The sequence below is a fragment of the Rhamphochromis longiceps genome, linkage group LG12 (genome assembly GCF_057381845.1).
Source record: "Rhamphochromis longiceps isolate RC_006_pf linkage group LG12, R_longiceps_female_GT1.1, whole genome shotgun sequence".
In the NCBI taxonomy this organism is placed as follows: Eukaryota; Metazoa; Chordata; class Actinopteri; order Cichliformes; family Cichlidae; genus Rhamphochromis; species Rhamphochromis longiceps.
Genome location: NC_140568.1, coordinates 37,567,490 through 37,586,860, shown reverse-complemented (window position 1 = coordinate 37,586,860; position 19,371 = coordinate 37,567,490). Strand labels below are relative to the sequence as shown.

General features: G+C 43.3%; 2 protein-coding genes and 1 pseudogene across 3 annotated transcripts; 2 read left to right on the top strand and 1 right to left on the bottom strand.

Annotated features, from left to right (window-relative positions):
• Positions 1-1,066: 1,066 nt before the first annotated feature.
• LOC146657855 (uncharacterized) lies at positions 1,067-5,460 on the bottom strand. Its single transcript, XM_085426217.1, has 12 exons — positions 5,072-5,460; positions 4,891-4,923; positions 4,705-4,794; positions 4,222-4,293; positions 4,025-4,113; positions 3,810-3,912; positions 3,432-3,534; positions 3,300-3,352; positions 3,113-3,191; positions 2,148-2,620; positions 1,755-1,948; positions 1,067-1,646 (listed from the first exon to the last, which is right to left on the bottom strand). The coding sequence occupies exons 1-12, from the start codon at positions 5,282-5,284 to the stop codon at positions 1,502-1,504; spliced, it is 1,647 nt and encodes a 548-aa protein (XP_085282343.1). The 5' UTR covers positions 5,285-5,460; the 3' UTR covers positions 1,067-1,501.
• A 543-nt stretch (positions 5,461-6,003) lies between these two features.
• On the top strand, positions 6,004-9,891 carry LOC146657854 (UDP-glucuronosyltransferase 2A2-like). The gene is made up of 5 exons (XM_085426216.1): positions 6,004-7,315; positions 7,643-7,791; positions 7,931-8,062; positions 9,250-9,337; positions 9,650-9,891. The coding sequence occupies exons 1-5, from the start codon at positions 6,598-6,600 to the stop codon at positions 9,871-9,873; spliced, it is 1,311 nt and encodes a 436-aa protein (XP_085282342.1). The 5' UTR covers positions 6,004-6,597; the 3' UTR covers positions 9,874-9,891.
• A 3,014-nt stretch (positions 9,892-12,905) lies between these two features.
• On the top strand, positions 12,906-14,372 carry LOC146657853 (UDP-glucuronosyltransferase 2A2-like; annotated as a pseudogene). Its single transcript, XR_014914109.1, has 3 exons — positions 12,906-13,628; positions 13,785-13,936; positions 14,081-14,372. The product of XR_014914109.1 is annotated as a UDP-glucuronosyltransferase 2A2-like (transcript).
• Positions 14,373-19,371: the final 4,999 nt, after the last annotated feature.

The following is a 19,371-nucleotide window of genomic DNA, read 5'->3' as shown; positions in this document are numbered from 1 at the left end:
TTGGACATAGAGTATCAGCTGTTGAGAATCCTGGCTCATACAAAATAGAAGTAAAAGGTTTCAACATCCAGCCTTTTTATGATTAAATACAAAGTGTAATAACAGAGTTATTGGGGTGTGATTTTGTTAATAGTTAGTCTTAAGTATAAGTTTAATAGTAATGAGTAAGAAAATATAGCCAGAATAATGGAATGAGACTAACACCTGACCTCACACTGAGATTTGGTATGAAGTGGCATGTTTGTGCTAATGCTGACATTGGGGCTCAGAGTTCCTCTGTGTGTATATATTTGTGAACGTTAACTTGGCTAATGTCCAAGGGTTTGACTGCTTTCCTGTTGGATTGTATCACAAAGAACAGGGATAAGAGCACCAGTGGCCGTGCACACCCTCATCTCTCTCCTTCACCCGATCATTAGTGTTGGAAACCGGCATTAGCTCAGAGTAGATTAGACTTCAGTATAGTGCAAGTGATTTGATTTTATGATTATTTGATTCAGTTTTTTCTGTGTTCAAGCTCAATTACTTTAATAAAATATGTTGAATTCAAACAAATAAATAAACAAATAAACTGTGGACATTACCCTTTTAAACCTTTCTGAAACAAGACAGGTAAAAACCAGTGTATAAAAGTTTACATAGGTATAAATAGCTCTAACACTTTACTCCAGCCTGGCGTCCACACATGTGGACATCACATTTTGGGTTATTTAGACCAAAATACTAAATCTTGATCAACAAGTGCCTGATATACAGTTATGAGGACATTATACTGCAACTGTTCTATCGAAATTTCAAATCAATGTCCTCATATGTGGCTCTCATTTTTCTCAGAAACAAAAATTAGGTAAAAAAAAAACAAAACCTGGTAATTCTTTCTTTTTACATTCATCGGGTTCCAATCGGCCCAAATATCAAAGAGAAATTAAAAATGCATGCTATGGAAGATTTCGGGTCTTAGGGGGTTAAAATGACCAGACCCCTCCGGCCTGTTTTCCAGGCCACTAAATTAAACCCAGTCAATTACCAATTGAACAGAATAAAAACCTACGAGGTCCACTAATAGTCCAAAAGTCCAAATCTTTAATAGAAAAGACAGGCAGAACTCAAACAAACAATAATCCAAACGAGGAGCATATATACACACTGGAAAGTAAATAATTATAAGTTATTAAATCAGACTAATTAAATACAGTAAAACTAATAAGGGAAGACGAACACACGGGAAATAAAAATAACAGTGTAAACATACCAAAACTCAAAATAAAACAGGAAAGCTACTACAAACAGAGTGTGACACAATTACATTCATATTGAAACATATGTGATAATTTTCTTTCTTTGTAGCATTTTTAAGATATGTGTTAGAACAGTCATTATGCTGTTTGGATTAGGAACCAATCATTTTTGCCAAATAGTTAACACAAACTTAGAACAACAATGAACAATTTTCAAGATTCTGATTTACAGAACAAACAAAAGTCACAAAAGGTTTCATTATTTAAGAAACAAGATCAAGTTTTTCACACAGGAATGAAATGACAGAATCCAGTGCAGCGGGGCCAAAGGTGTGTGTCAGCAAACTGAAGGTTGAGGAATCAGTCAGCTCATGTTTAAGATTGTGTTGGATTTTGAGAAGAGTCTGTCTGTTATTAGAAAGTAAGATTAACAATGTTACACCAATAACCCAAATACGGGGAAATGACAAATAATACCAAAAAAGATACAACTTTCATATTGTTTTACTAACTTACTTTGTCATATCAGCACTTGAATGGTCGATGCCTTTACAGACCATGTCTGTTGTGACATCGCAGGCCAATCTTCCGGCAAACCCGAGGGCTAGCTCCCCAGCCTCCTCTTCACTCAGAACACTAAACACTGTTACTTTAGTTTTGGCCTTCTTAGGCCTGTCAAGAATCATTGCGGGCAGTTTGGCTTTACGGCCCTAAAAAAGAAAAAGTGCAAACACCAAAAGAGCAGAGAGAGACACACACACGCGCACAAAGTTAAATGCTTTTGTTTACATGGTGTAATTGTGTATATGTTGCAGCAAATGCACAATTTCCAGCCACATTGTCACTTCATTGATACGAGTAACCCGGATTTATTTCAGGTGACATCAAAATCACGAAATGTATACCTACCCCAATCAAACCTCTGAAAACATGAACTGACATGTTCTCTGCGTTGATTCTGCGCTTGATCTCGTCTTCTGTTATTGTGTAGGTTTTCTTTTTTGAGCTTGGTACAGATAAGCGACCATGCACTCTGTAAACTGTACTAGTTCCTTCTGAATCAGTTTGGAATTCTGTATCTGCATCGATCCTGTCAACATCATCAGCAGCAGCATTATCTGTACTCAGACTTGTGCCGTATACTTCTGTTTCTTTTTCTTTGTCTTCAGTCTGTGTACCTTCATCTCTGACTGTCAGTCTTCCTATCTCACTGTTACTTGTCGATTTGCTGCAGATGTTCTCTCCCTTAGGAACTTTTCCTTTGTCATTCGCTGCCTGATGCTTTCCCTGATGACATTCTTCACTGGCTACTTCTATTGCTCCTCCTGTATAGCCACCCACTATGCTGCACAACTCCTTTCCCTCTGCTGTGCTGCACTGTGCTGTTACATAAAGAAGAATGATATAAACAGCATGTGGCGTGGGTGTGGTCCTTGGCCAGCTGCAGAGGAGGCGTGACGCAGTGAGCTCCCGGGGCGGCGCAGGGGCGGGGTGAACAGGTGTGCTGGGATCTGACAGTGATTGTGTCTCTTTATGTGTTGGCAGTGACAGACGGAGAGGGAACGTGACAGCAGAGAAAGAGAGCGCGGAGTACATGTGTCCACTACAACCCGAGCTTAATAAAAAGTTCTGCACTGTCAAAAGTCGCTCCGGCTGGTATTTCTTGGGTCCACCGTTACACAGCACTATATCAATTTAATTGTGAAGAGAAATCCCCACAATACGACACAGTTATGTCTAAAATAGTTTTGTGTAAAAACTGGATCTTGAAACGTCCACTTTAATTACACAGTCCGGGTGTGCAAAGGCAAAATTACGAAAAAAAAATTCACTTTAAACATTTTTGGACGTTGTTTAGTTATATTGTGACTTACTCTCACAGAAGATACAGATGCCACAAACAGACTTTGAACAACGCATGTGCTTGTATGCACCACATTTCTGGCACTGCACCTGTGAATTAAAAAAAAAAAAAAGAAGAAGAAATAAACAAACAAAAAACAAATGAACAAAGTCCATTAAATAAACAATCTATATGGCTAAGGACATGTCATAGTGTACCCGGTCTTTGGCTGCAATCACACACCAGCACTGACTGCACTTCCTAGTTCGATCTGCAAAATATAATTTGTTTAAGTACAAGTTACATTTTCCAATGTTAGAGAAAAAGAAGGCAGCTAATTTTATCTTTACCTATTGAGGAAAATAAGTAGTGGCAAAGTCGGGACCTGAGCTTTGTGATTTCAGTGTTGTACTCCTCCACTTGTGTTTTACCGTCAATGAGAGATTGGGCAAACTAATAATTGACGAAGAAAAAAAAAAAAAAAAAAGAACAAAAAGAATTAGATTAACAAAGAAATGTTTGTTTGTTTTTAACCCCCCCACCCCCCCCCCACCCCCCACCCCCGAGAAAAAAAAAAAACAGAGCAACCAAAGCAAAGCATTACTGCTGAAATGGTTCAATCTACAAAAAAAATTGAGATTTTACCATCCTGCCTCTAAGGCTTTAAAAACTGAATAGGCAAAAATGTAAACATTACTTATATAGGTTAAAGCTATAGTTTTCAGTACCATTATGACATGCACTCCACATGAGTTCCCATCCTGTTGATGTGGGTGGCTCACATGTGACAAGGTCCACTCTCCAGCGCAGCCTCTTGCTGAAGCAAATGAGCTGAGAGATCGCAGTTATTACAAATAAAAAGCATATAGAGAAATCAATAACCACGTTCGGTAATGCTTTCAATTAAATTAAATATGTTATGTTAAATATGTTAATTAATTACCTCCAGTTTTTCAACACCGCACTTTTTCTGACCTCCGACTCGCCAAATGAATTCATATAGACTATGGTCCTCTTGGGTATGTCACAAAACTGTTTTGTAAAAAGATGGATATGGTAGGCTTGAGCCTTGAGAATTCCTAATGAGGGACACTGAAAAGTATCATGCACTAGAGAGAGTGCAAAATCTGTGCAACTTACAAACAAGGTCCAGTGGCTGCCGTTTTCCAGACAGGCTCCAATCAATTTCTCATACATCTGAAAGATGTTTTTCTGGAAATAAAAATAATGTGACAAGTATGTTTTTCTGTCAAGAATGACACTGCAAAACTGCAAAAGCTTGTCAGGTGAGACTTGTAATTAATTCTGCAGATACACAAACATATAGAAAGTGTCATTTTTGGTTTACATTAATTAATTTCTATAGTGTGTACAAAACAAATCAAGACCACAGACTCAACACGCACCACTCAATTTTTGGTGTTCTTTATCAGTTGGCCAAGACAGAAATGTTTTAATCTGTGTGCATTGCTTTTGAACAAGTCTTTACACAGAAAAGGTTTCAGAAAGGTATTTTTCAGGTTCTTCTGACAAGGCTTCAATTTTGGAAAATGCTGTTTGTTTATAGTGGCAACTTATAAACCCTTTGTGATAAGAACATAGTTACCACAGTCCAAGTCATACCTTCAAAAAGTATGCACTTTGTGCTCTTGTGGACCCATCCAAAATTTTTCCAGTGATTTGGCTTGGTATTGGATAAATGTGAGGGAAATTCTATAAAAATAACATAAATACACCTATGTTTTCAAATACATTACAAAAAACGTAAACATGCTATGTCATTATGATCAAACAAGCTTTTCAACATACCTCACACTGCAAATAGATTAGGCCATCTATTACCTTATAAAACAAATAAATAAATACATATAAATAAAAACAGAACTAAGGAACACGATTCATTAAGTAAATTGTACAATAAAGTGTATTTAAAGCAGAATTTAACATTAGTTTTATGACAACATAAAAGGATTTTTATGTCAAGAGGTACCTCATCTGAAATGTTAGTCTGGTCAAACAGGGATTTCAAACTTGAAATACCAATAGAGTTTGGTCCAGCTACTCCCACAAGGTAATCTGTGAGAAAGCATATGCTGTAGTCAACAGATATCATTTTCTTTTTGCATGCTGCAACCATCATCCATTTCAGTCTTCTAGGAGCTTTGTCTGGTTGTAGTTCTTTTTTCTCCTCCTCTCCCCTCATCTATTAATTAAATTGTTTTCTGACCTTCCTAACTGTTTCCGACCTGTCTTCCCAATGTGATGTTTAAGCAATATATGTATGGTCAGAAGGGGGTGAAATTTTCATTGCAGTTGTACGTGTAACATTGCATGTGATAATAAAAGGCTTGATTGGTTGATTATTCAACATGAGTTGACATTTACCTGACATTGTGAAGGAGTCACAGTTTCTGTAAGGGTGTAAGAACATAACATGTGGATTTGTTACACTTCTTTTTCACAAGTTAATAACAATCAATAATTTTCATTCCATTATTTACAAGCTATCACACGATGTCCCTGGGACAACATTTACACGATGTCCCAGGGACAACATCTACACAATGTTCCAGGGACAACAATTACACGATGTCCCAGGGACAACAATTACACGATGTCCCAGGGACAACATTTACATGATGTCCCAGGAACAACATTTACACAATGTTCCAGGGACAACAATTACACGATGTCCCAGGGACAACATTTACACGATGTCCCAGGGACAACATTTACACGATGTTCCAGGGACAACAATTACACGATGTCCCAGGGACAACATTTACACAATGTCCCAGGGACAACATTTACGCGATGTACCAGGACAAATTTGTAAATTTCTGGATTACTGTTAATCTCCATAGAATCAAGAACTCATGTCCAGTTTCACAGCTATGGACCAGTTAATTATGTTTCCAGGTGATAGTTTGATTCATAGATTCAGCACACACTTCTTCACTTGTATTTCGAAATAATCGAAGGCGGGTATTTCGAAGTCGCAAAGGAATGACGTCACAAGAAGGTGATTGGTCACTTGCAATGTTGAACCTGGAACAACATTAATTATGATGATGTGGGAACAATGCTGACACGAGGAAATCAGATCGTCCAGGTTTCACAATGAGCTCACCCGAAATCCTGGCTGATTGGGACCCACACCCAGTTTCACACCTTGGCTAAGGGGATTAGAGGATCATCAGGGGGTCCTTTTGTCCCTCTGTGGGGGGTTACTCCCACTAGGTTTAAATCTGGGACTCTCCACCATTTGACATTAGAATGGAAGAAGCTTCGTGGATGAGAGGTGAAACGTCTTCAAGCAACTTAAAGAAGTCCAGACACTTTTCTTTGCAAGCTCCTTTGACTACGATGACCTGGATGACTGAGAACCTTCAGAGACACAATCACAGACAGAATTGAGTAAATGTTCATCTTAACTGAGTTCAGAATTATCTTTCATAAAATACTTTCACCAAAGGATCAGACCACAGCTGGTTATCCTGCTGACATTCAGACACCATGGATCTGCGTCTCTCTGCCTGCATCCTGATGGTACTTTGTGCAACATCGTGTGCAAATGGAGGAAATATTTTGGTGTGGTACGCCGATGGCAGCCACTGGATAAACATGAAGCCTGTTCTGGAGACGCTGGTTGACAGGGGACACCAGGTAACTGTACTGATTCCGAGCTTGTCAGTATACATGAACACCAATGAACCCACCCGCTTTCACTATGAGCCCTTCAATGTCTCTTTCTCATTGGAGGCTTATAAGAAGCTTCTAGAAGACTTCCTCCAATTCTCCATATACGAGATTGATTATATGAATTACTGGAAGATCTACATCAGATACATTAACATTTCAAAGACAAACCTTCAGTACAATATCCAGTATTTGGACGGTGTGGTGAAATCAGAAGCCATTATGAAGAAGTTGAAAGAGGGAAATTATGACCTTCTCTTGGCGGACCCCATCAAAGCTGGCAGTGACTTGGTAGCAGATATTTTGGGGATCCCACTCATCTTCTCCTTGCGCTTCTCCTTAGCTAATAACTGGGAGAGGCATTGTGGTCAGATGCCTGCTCCACCATCCTTTGTTCCCGGTGCCATGAGCAAACTCACAGATAAGATGGACTTCTCAGAGAGAGTGTGGAACTTTCTCTTCTACGCTCTCCAAGACATCGTGATTGATCACACTTTTTGGAACATATTAGACAGATATTACTCTGATGTCAAAGGTGAGCAAATAGGCGTGAAGCACTGATTTAAAAAATATTAAAAATTTGCTAATAATGTAAACACAGTGTTTTAAAATTTTCTGATTAAGAAAATATGATCTCTTGCATAAACTATTGGTGATATGTTAATGTTTTTGGAACGTATTAGACAGATATTACTCTGATGTCAAAGGTGAGCAAATAGGCTGATTTAAAAAAACTATTTGAAATCTGCTAATAATGCAAACGCAGTGTTTTAATATCCCATCAGATCTGATTAAGAAAACATGATGCCTTGTATAAACTATTGGTGATACATTGATGTCCATTACTTATGCATTGCAACAGGAACTCCCACCAGTGCCTGTGAGTTGATGAGTAAAGCAGACATCTGGTTAATCCGAACCTACTGGGATTTTGAATTCCCTCGTCCTTTCCCCCCCAACTTCAAATATGTTGGTGGGATCCACTGCAGACCTGCTAAACCTCTACCAGGGGTAAGGACACTCAACTATTACCATTTGATTAATCATTACATCACAGAATATTCCTGCCAGGAGCAGTGAAGCCATCAAAATGTTGCAATGAGAAAACAGCTGGTTGGCTGGTGGTGGGATAATATTCGACTTGTTACAGGATCTGGAGGAATTTGTGCAGAGTTCTGGAGATGATGGCATTGTGATCTTCACTTTAGGATCCATGATCAACAACGTCACCAAGGAGAAGGCCAACATGATAGCCTCAGGCCTCGCTCAGATCCCACAAAAGGTCAGAGGATAATCTTTGTTTCAGCTGTAATTAATTTTCTGAAAAGCATGGAGTCGTTTTTCATGTTTCAGAGTGCTCTACTTCTGACTACCAGAACTACAAAAACTACATGTTTTAATGAGATTGCAGACTTTGGACATTTTAGGCTGCATGTTTGTGAGAATCAGCCATCTCCAATTTTACATCCATCACGCACTGCCGCTCAAACTCTACTCACACTCGCTCCTCTTCGACCACTCACTCTCAAATTCCACTCACGCTGCCACACACAGGAATCTCAGGAAGGGTCCACCAACAGGTCCGGGAAATCTATTTAAAGAAACAACGGTTAGTTAAAGACAGACAACTTTAAAACAGAGCAGAGAGCATGAACTATGCGGGTTCAACGTTTCAGCGATGAGGTGCTCAGAGCCCTACCCTTAAATAGCGCCAGAGTGATCAGGACAGATCAGCAGGAGGTGGTGGCAATAAACCCAGGTGTGAAAGGTGCGAGCCAAAGGCAAGAGCCCAGTAACTCTGAACTCTGCCCAGGCAAGCAGGAGACAGTAGGGAGGAAAGAGAGAGAGAAACAAAAACCCAACCTGTAACCAGTGTGGGCCAGCCAGAGAGACACCGGGACCGTGACAATTCCTTTGACTGTTCACAGCAAGCACCACCCTTAAATTTAACTCCAGGCCTTTTATCTGCTTAATTGATAATGACATAACAAAGGAATTGCCCACACCTCATGATGAAATGGCCCTTTAGTCCAATTACTTTTGGTCCCCTTAAAAAAAGAGCATGGCACATGTTAAGGAGCTAAACACTCCTAAAACCTTCATCCAATTTGAATGTAGATACCTATCTGAGAGTCTACAGATTATGTCGATGTAAATGATATAACTACAAATAGAACAGGTTTCAGTAAACAGGTAAAAAGAAAAAAAAACTTGCATCAATCTTGTAAATACATATATAAATCTAACTTTAAAATAAAATCTAAAATTAGCATTCAAAGAGTTTTATACCCAAATCACTCCGATTATGCAGCTTTAGATGACAGGTAGAAAACAGCTGACTAGAAACACATACTGCAGTTTTATTTTCCCATAATATTTTGTGATATATTGCCTAAAGTGTGGCTGTAAGTATACTACAACAGAAAACAAACAAATCATGTAAGCTAAGAAATATGTTACCTTTTATAGGTGGTGTGGAGGTACATAGGAGAAAAACCAGAAACCTTGAGTGCCAACACTAGAATATATGACTGGATCCCTCAGAACGACCTCCTGGGTACGTAAACTTGGCACTAAACACAGATTTTCTTAAAACTGCAATGACATAAATTAAACGCACATTCAACATGAAATGCAAGCTGTGAGCATTCTGTTTATTAACAAAAGGAAAAATTGATCAATTATACTTTTCTAACAGACACCCTGTGCAAATCTAATCTGTTGCACTAAAAGATTAGTTGAATGCACATAAGTATTAGAACGTGCAAATCAATTTCAACTCAGCACTTATGCCGGGTTATTGAAATTCTCCTGTTGTTCACGTGAAAAACTAACTTTCAATGTCACATGGTTATTTGGCATGTGTTAGGTCACCCTAAAACTAGAGCTTTCATCACTCATGGAGGCACAAATGGGATTTATGAAGCCATCTACCACGGAGTACCCATGGTGGGCATACCCATGTTTCTTGACCAGCCAGACAACATGATCCATATGAAGGAAAAAGGAGCTGCAGTTATTCTCAATTTGAACTTCATGACAGCTGAGGACCTAAGAGATGCAGTCAACACCGTCATCGATGACAAATCGTGAGTTCTCTGAACTATCTGCACTTTAAATTAGGCACTGGAAACAGGCTTTAAAGGGAAAAAATGTAGCAGGGTCAGAGTATGAAACGTGAAGAATTTACCTTGAACCCCTTTTTCTTGGAGCCAGCTAACACAAGAAAGCCTTGCTGAGCTGAACTTTCATGACCTGTGTAAACAATTTTTTATGGTCTCATAGCTTTTTGATTAATACTGCATGATATTCATTTTTACAATTTTTTTTCTCATTTATATACACATTCACAGGTACAAAGAAAATGCAGTGTCATGGCCACAAACTAAGGGGTATAAAAATAATCTTTTATTGGTGAGTGACTCAATGTAGCATGCTCTCTGCCCTGAAAGGTGTAGGAAATATAATGGAGAGTCAGAAGAAGTACTGGCCTTCTATTCAAAGGGACAGCAAACAGTGGATGAAACACCTTTATGGTAGCCCCGTCATCACCACTAGATCCTCCCAGAACGACACCATGTTCAGTTCAGGAGAAAATAACACTGGAGCAGCTTTCCATCACTGCACACAGCTCTTCAAGAATAAAATGAATCAATGATCCTTGAATAATAGATCTTTTTTGACTGCTACCTGTTAATAACTGTTCATATATGTTTTCTAAGGTAGCTTTTTGTGAGAGACTTTATATACAAAACAATTGCTGTATGTGATTTGCTTAATTAGGTCACAGCAAATAGTGACTTTTTATTTCTACTTCAAGACAGGGATTGGTAGTTACATTACACTGAGACTTTACGGTAATGTGCTGCCACCTGGTGGTAAAAGCTTTAGATAAAAATTTGGTTCAGGTAATTACAAATAGTATAATTAAGATGGAAAAAATAAAATACTTTTAGAGGACATCAGAGAGAAATAAAGTGAGATTACTGTATCATGACATTTCAACCCTTTTGTCCAAAAATGACTTATGACAAATTAAATTCAGGGTATACAAGACAAGACAAGCAGACCATGACGAATTTTCAATATCTGTTGGTCTCTGTCAACTATGTGTTTGAAATACACCATATGGAAAAGAAATAGTAAAAACTTATGATTTATATGTTATATTGGTTTAGTAAGTATCCAAAACATACAAGTTTCATTTATATAATTTTTCAAGGCATCTTATATCTGTTTTCACTCTTGTATGCTTTTCATACAAGTTTCACACAAGACAGATACAAACTTTATAAGATTTATATATATCTTTTCTATATGGGACACTACCCATCAAAAGTTTTGAAACACCTCAATTGTCCAGCTATTTATTCCAATTTATGTAATTCAAATCCAATGAATAGGTTGAAATGGTACAAAGGTAAGTGTTGAACTGCCAAAGGTTAAAAAAAAAAGGAAGAAAGGTTTCCCTTGATCTCTTTTTTGACTTCAATTGTTTGTTTCTACTATGCTTTCATTTCAGACTGCAATGTGACATTAAACAGCATGATTTTCAATAGAAAACTGGAATAATTGGGGTGTTCTAAAACTGGTAGTTTTTTAAGAAGACACAGTGGTGTATAGTATCTCATCAAATCAAATGCCTCAGAAGTTTGTATAGCTAACATTTTTGTATTTTCACAACAGCTGACCTCTGACCTTAATGCTGAGGGCACTGGGGTAAAAATGCGTGTTTTAAAAATCTTTCATTGATTAATCTAAAAAGACAAAGGAAGTCCTTGCAGTCCCCATGTGCTGCTCATAGGGGTCTGATTATTGGGATTCAATACCCGTTGCCGTGAACTTGTATAAGCTGCAAAATTTCTAGGCGAATCCTGTTGAATACTTTGAGTATATGATAAATAGAAAACATAACATTTAAAAAAATAAGTGTAACAAAAAACAAAAAGGTCCCAAATGGTATGTTCACAACCAATCAGATGTTTTGTACTTTATTTTACAAACGCCTTCCATGGTTCTGGTTCAAAACAGACATCCAGATGATTTTGTGTTAATTATTTGCACATTAAAGTCTACTGAGGACTGCAACTGGAAGATGTGAAATAAGCTGTGAAAAACTTAAAAAGAAAAAAGAATACATTTTTAAAAAAGGAAGTGAAGAAGTCACCTTGAGTAAACAGAGGTCTTTTTCCAGGCAGTGTCCAATTAGAATCGTGTCAGCATTTCTGAAGCCCAACAGCATCTCCTGGACATCTCTTAGAGAACCATGGTGACCCTTCACACCCTCCTCACTAACACCTGAAAATCTGGCCAAGTAAGTTGTCACACGGGTTCTAAGCAGAGCTGCATAATATGCGTTATAAAGCAAAACCTTACCATCTTTGAAATACTGACTAAACCTTGCACTTGGTGTTGACCAAATTTTCAATAGACAGAAAGATTTTCAGACTTCTGCCACACTTCTGTAGTGACAGAGCGAGTTGGTATAGTTTATGTAGTGCACAGAGAAAGATGAGGGGTATATTATCACATTACCTGGTGCTATAGTCAATGACATCATTTTCAGGTTTAATCCAAGGTGTCATATAGAATTAGCTGACTCGAGTTGACCGTTACTCTGGATAACTCCAAACCATGAATGGTTTAAAACTACAAAGGTAAACATATGTTTTCATTGCAAACTGATTAAAACAAAAATCAAACTTCAGACATCTTTTTCCACACCAACAAGTTCTGACATAAAGCCCATGGGCACAAGAGTTAAAGGTAGAGTATATAATGAGGTGAGCTGAAGTGTCATACAGCAATCCTACACACATCAACAATCCTGCTGTGTTGTGCATGTGTCACAAGATATACTTAATATTATACTTAATTAATAATGCCTCCCGGAACCAGAGGCAGACAGAGAAAGACCTGGGTCATCCGCAGCCACCCTAGGGTACTAGGTTAGAAATCAGTCTTGTTTCTCAGTACAGTCAACTTTACTGTGACTACCTTTTAACCCATTGTGATAGCACAGACAGATATGAGTCAGAGTTCAGATTTATTGAGTTAATAATTATCTTTCCTGATATACTTTCACCAAAGAATCAGACCACGGGTAGTTTTCCTGCTGACATTCAGACACCATGGATCTGCGTCTCTCTGCCTGCATCCTGCTGGTACTTTGTGCAACATCGTGTGCAAATGGAGGAAATATTTTGGTGTGTACACTGATGGCAGCCACTGGATAAACATGAAGCCTGTTCTAGAGACGCTGGTTGACAGAGGACACCAGGTAACTGTACTGGTCCCAAGCTCATCAATGTACATGAAAACCAATGAACCTGCCCGCTTTCACTATGAGCCCTTCAACGCCTCTTTCTCATTGGAGACTATAGAAGATTTTTTGGAAGAGCTCCTCCAATTCGTATTATACGAGTTGGATTATATGAACTACTGGGAGATCTTCACCAGATCCGTTAAATATGTGAACACACACATTCAGATTTCTTTTCAGTATTTGGATGGTGTGGTGAAATCAGAAGTCATCATGAAGAAGTTGAAAGAGGGAAATTACGATCTTCTCTTGGCGGACCCCGTCAAAGCTGGCAGTGACTTAGTAGCAGATATTTTGGGGATCCCACTTGTCTTGTCCTTTCGCAGCTCCCCAGTTAATAACTGGGAGAGGCATTGTGGTCAGATGCCTGCTCCACCATCCTTTGTTCCCGGTGCCATGAGCAAACTCACAGATAAGATGGACTTCTCAGAGAGAGTGTGGAACTTTCTCTTCTACGCTCTCCAAGACATCGTGATTGATCACACTTTTTGGAACGTATTAGACAGATATTACTCTGATGTCAAAGGTGAGCAAATAGGCGTGAAGCACTGATTTAAAAAAATATTAAAAATTTGCTAATAATGTAAACACAGTGTTTTAAAATTTTCTGATTAAGAAAATATGATCTCTTGCATAAACTATTGGTGATACATTGATGTCCATTACTTATGCACTGCAACAGGAACTCCCACCAGTGCCTGTGAGTTGATGAGTAAAGCAGACATCTGGTTAATCCGAACCTACTGGGATTTTGAATTCCCTCGTCCTTTCCCCCCCCCCAACTTCAAATATGTTGGTGGGATCCACTGCAGACCTGCTAAACCTTTACCGGAGGTAAGGACACTCAACTATTACCATCTGATTAATCATTACATCACAGAATATTCCTGACAGGAGCAGTGAAGCCATCAAAATGTTGAACAAAAATGAGAAAACAGCTGATTGGCTGGCAGTGGGATAATATTTGACTTGTTACAGGATCTGGAGGAATTTGTGCAGAGTTCTGGAGATGATGGCATTGTGATCTTCACTTTAGGATCTGATAGGTTTGTAGCTTGAACCTATTCGCTGGAACGTTGAAGACAATATAATTACACAGCAAAAGCATTGAACACCAAGTAGACAAAGTTCTTTGTGTTACTCAACAATACAAAACCTAACAGGATCCCTGATCAACAACATCACCAAGGAGAAGGCAAACATGATAGCCTCAGGCCTCGCTCAGATCCCACAAAAGGTCAGAGGATAATCTTTGTTTCAGCTGTAATAAAGTAGTTTTACATGATTCAGATAACTAGTTTCAGAGTGCTCTACCTCTGACTACCAGAACTACAAAAACTAGTTTTTTTAAATTACATTGCAGACTGTGGACATTTCAATGTGCAAGTGTTCAATTTCCATGTTATTTCCACAATATTTATGTTCGTTTTCCTAATACAGAGTGCGAAAAATCAGATCAACAGCTGATGATTTCCAATGACAGGTCAACCCTGATGCACCCGCCAGGGGGGAGAGCGGCGGGGTCGGGGGATGCGGGTCCCCCGCGGAGGGAGGGAGGGATGGAGGGAGGAGGTCGGGGTCGCGAGAGCCCCCCCGAGGGGATGGGACGGGATGGGAAGGGAGGGCGGGGCCGGGGGATGCGGGTCCCCCGCCGAGGGAGGGAGGGAGAGAGGAGGTCGGGGTCGTGAGATCCCCCGAGGGGATGGGACGGGATGGGAGAGAGAGAGAGAGAGAGAGAGAGAGAGAGAGAGAGAGAGAGAGACGTGAGTTTGACAGAGAGCACACGTGCAAGCGCGGACGATAAAGTCTTGTAAAAGGTGGCCGAGAAACACCCCAGCGAAAGCACAGCGCGTCGCGCGGCGAGATGGTAAGAGCGTGGATGGCGGGTACAAAGCGCGTCTGGGTTACAGGTTACAGAGGCGGTGTCCGGGCGCGTGCCGTACAACAACAACAACAACAACAACGACGACAACAACGGCGACAAGGTGCCAACGAGAAAGAAGAAGACGAAGAAGACAATGTCACGCACTAGACCGTGGGAGCCAAAGAGCACTAAGGTCGGTACAGGCGGATCGCAATCGCCGGCGGTGTCATCGTCGTCCTCCTCCTCCTCCTCCCGCTCACCATCACCATCGCCGTCGCAATCGCCATCGCCAGCGCGTTTGGCGTACGCGGCGTGGTCGGCTCCGGTGGCTCCGTTGTTGCGACCGGCCACGTTTCGCTATCGAGGGCTAGGGGTCGAGGATGACCAAGAGCAGCAGCGGCGGCAGCAGCGGCGGCAGCAGCGGCGGCAGCAGCGGCGGCAGCGGCGGCGGCGGCGGCGGCAGCGGCGGCGGCAGCGGCGGCGGCAGCGGCGGCGGCAGCGGCGGCGGCAGCAGCGGCGGCAGCAGCAGCAGCGGCGGCAGCAGCAGCAGCGGCGGCAGCAGCAGCAGCTACAGGAGAACTTGGAGGAGGACGAGAGCGAGGAAGAGGAGCAAGAGGCCGAGGGGGACGACAACGACGACCCGACGGCCCGAACGCTCGCAGACGAGGAGCGCCACTCGGAGGAGCAGGAGGACGAGAGCGAGGAAGAGGAGCAAGAGGCCAAGGGGGACGACGACGACGACCCGACGGCCCGAACGCTCGCAGACGAGGAGCGCCACTTGGAGGATCAGGAGGACGAGAGTGATGGGGTGGCGGACCATAGGTATTTCGCGGAAGAGGATCACGGTTACGAAATGGCGTCGCAACTTTGCCAGGACGGCGGCTCGCAAGGCGAGTCGAACCGCCGAGAGGGAGAGGAAGAAGCAGGCGCCGAACCGGGGCGTGGGACTCGGGAGGTTTGGCGAGAGGACGACACCGGCCATGCTGCAGTTGGCGTTCATGATCTTGGGCGCGATCGCGGCCGCGGCGCTGTCGGTGAAACTCGTGACGCAGATGTAGCCGACGATTATGACTACGACGATGACGAAGAAGACAAAGACTATGAAGAAGAAGAAGACGTCCTCGCCGATGATTATAACGATGACTATGAAGAAGAAGACAAAGACTATGAAGAAGAAGAAGAAGAAGAATTAGAAGAAGAAGAAGAAGAATTAGAAGAAGAAGAAGACGACAACGATGACCTCGACCCGCCAGGACGAGGCCCCACCGAAGAGGCCATGGCGGCGGCGCGAGACGAGGCCTCCGCGTTCATGGCCTACTTCCCGCCGGATGTAGAGGACTTGGTGATCGCCATGACCAACCTGGAAGCGGACAGGCGCGGGCCCGCCATCGACGGATGGAAGCCCATGGGCCGCGTCGAGTTCGAGCCTACGTGGGGCTGCTCGTGCTCGCCGGCGTGTACAGGTCCCGGGGAGAGGCCTGCGAGAGCCTGTGGGACGCTGAGAGCGGCAGGTCCGTGTTCAGAGCCACGATGCCGCTCAAGACCTTTCGAGCCTACTCGAGCGCGCTGCGCTTCGACGACAGAGAGACCAGACAGGCCGGGCGAGGCGAGGGCAACGGCGTCGGCGATAGCTACGACAAACTGGCCCCCATCAGAGCCGTGTGGGACGAGTGGTGCGCGAGGTTGCCCGCCATGTACCGCCTGGGACCGGAGGTCACCGTCGACGAGAGACTGGTGCCGTTCAGAGGTACGTGGTGTGTGTGTGTGTGTGTGCGTGTGCGCGCGTGTGTGTGTGCGCGCATGCGTGTGTGTGCGTGTGTGTGTGTGTGTGTGGCTGTGGCGTGCGGATGAGAGGAGGAAGAGGAGCGGGAACAACGACAACACTAGCTTTCTGCTGTCGTCGTCGGGTTCTGCGGCTGTGCTTTTACACGACTTTATCGTCCACCACGGATCAAGATACGGGTGGCGTGCGACGCGCGTTCCAGCTACGCGTGGAAGATGCAAGTCTACACCGGCAAGCCCGACAAGCGCGGCCCTCCCGAAAAGCACCTGGCCACTCGAGTGGTCATGGACCTCACCGAGGGATTGACACCGGGACGCAACGTCACGTGCGACAACTTTTTCACCTCGCACGAGCTCGCCGACAGGCTCTATCGCGAGAGAGGCCACACCGTGCTGGGCACTCTGCGATCGAACAGACCCGAGATCCCCAGAGAGCTGCGCTGCGTCAAGGGCAGGGCCGTGGGCTCCGTCGAATCCGTAGTACTCGGCGGCTCCGCGGGACAAGGAGGAGGACGAGGGCCCGACACGATCATCCTCTCCTACGTGGCCAAGAAGAACAAGAACGTGCTGCTCCTCACCACCGCTCCTCGCTACCACCACCACCGCCGCCATCGCTCCGGCCCCGAGCCCCGGCCTAGCCGCCGCATCAGCGACAGCAACAGCATCGGCATCAGCAGCGGCAGCGGCAGCAACAGAAGCAGCGCAAAACCGCCCTTGGTGCTGCATTACAACCGCACCAAGGGAGGCGTCGACAACCTGGACAAGGTCGTGAGTACGTACAGCTGCAGGAGAAAGACCCGCAGGTGGCCCGTGGCCCTTTTCCACAACATGGTCGACGTCGCGGCCTACAACGCGTTCGTGCTGTGGAGGGAAATTCACCCCGACTGGATGCCGGGCAAGCTCAACAAACGACGGCTCTTCCTCGAGCGACTGGGCAAAGCGCTCGCGCGCCCCATGCTCGAAGCCAGGGCGTTAGCGCGAGGAGGAGGCAGAGGAGGAGGAGGAGGAGGCAGAGTTGCGGCCCGAGGCACTACCGCCGAGGCCGACGGTGCCGACGCCGACGAGCGCGATGCTCGTGCCGCCGCCGCCTCTGACGCTACGCCACGCGACTCCTCTCCGGTCAAGAGGCGAAGGTGCCGCGTGTGTCCCAGGAGCAAAGACGTCAAGACCAAGATCCTGTGCCGCGAGTGCCGAGTGCACGTGTGCACCAACTGCGCCGTCACGTACTGTCCCAACTGCGCCGCTTCTTCCTGCACCGCCGCTCCCCAGACGCCACCGACGCCGTAATAACACAAGCGGCCCCGCGCATATGTGTACACATATATACACATATGCCCCGGGGGGGTCCTAGCAACCCCCACCCTAATCACCATAACACACATATGCCCCGTGGGGGTCCTAGCGACCCCAACCCTATCATCGTCATCATCATCATCATCATCATCATCATCACATATGCCCCGTGGGGGTCCTAGCGACCCCAACCCTATCATCATCATCATCATCATAACACATATATACCCCGGGGGGTCCTAGCGACCCCCACCCTAATCACCATAACACACATATGCCCCGAGGGGGTCGCTAGGACCCCCACCCTAATCATCATACAACACACATATGCCCCCCCCCCCCAGGGGGGTTACCAAGACCCCCCATCACCACCACCACCCCCATCATCATCATCATCAATACCATCCTAATAACAACACACACGCCCCTCGGGGGGTCACCACGAGCCACGCCCCGAGAACAGGCGGGCGCACAAGGGTTAAGTCTAATATATACTCTGGTAAACTATAGTACTTTTTCTGTTCTGTTGAAGAAAGATGTTGAATCTATTTAATTATTGTAGAAAAATAATTGATTTCTGTGCTTTTTATTTTTTTACGCGTGCATTAAATTAAAGTTGATTAAACATCACGAGGCGGAGGGTAGTTCCCTATTTTTTTTGCTGGGAGTCGGCAACCCTATTAGTTAGGTTGTTTAATATTTCTGGTAAGTACTCTTTAAAATACAACAATAGGGAGGATGGAGTAGGTTTAAGTTTATTAGATTGATCAGTTTTGCTGAACTATGAAATGTTTTGGGTGCAGTGTATTTTTTGCATACAGGTATAACAGAATAGCTTTAGTGTTTTGTTATTTAAAACTTGAGTATGAACTTATACAAAATGCAGCGAGATATTAAAAAAACAGTTTTATTGATTAAAAAATACACTATATCGGATTCATATCGTATCAGCAGATATCCAAATTTATGATATCGGTATCAGACATAAAAAAGTGGTATGTGCGATCTCTGGTATATAATGAGGTAAGCTGAAGTGCCATACAGCAGTGCTACACACAACAATCCTGTTGTGTTGTGGATGTTGTTAGATTTGTATTGTTTATTGTCATTTATGCTTAGAAATATCTACTCATATATGCTTAGAGTTGTATAATCAATGCCATGTTGGTAGAGGGTTGATCCTTAATAGTCTGCAAAGACTTTGTGTGCAATCCAGAGTGTTCTGGCATTCACACCTACATCCTGGGAGCAGGGGAGAGGTCCTACCTTGTTTTATTGTTTTATGGTAGGATAAACGTAGCTATGTCAGTCTTAGTCTAAGTGCGTTTTA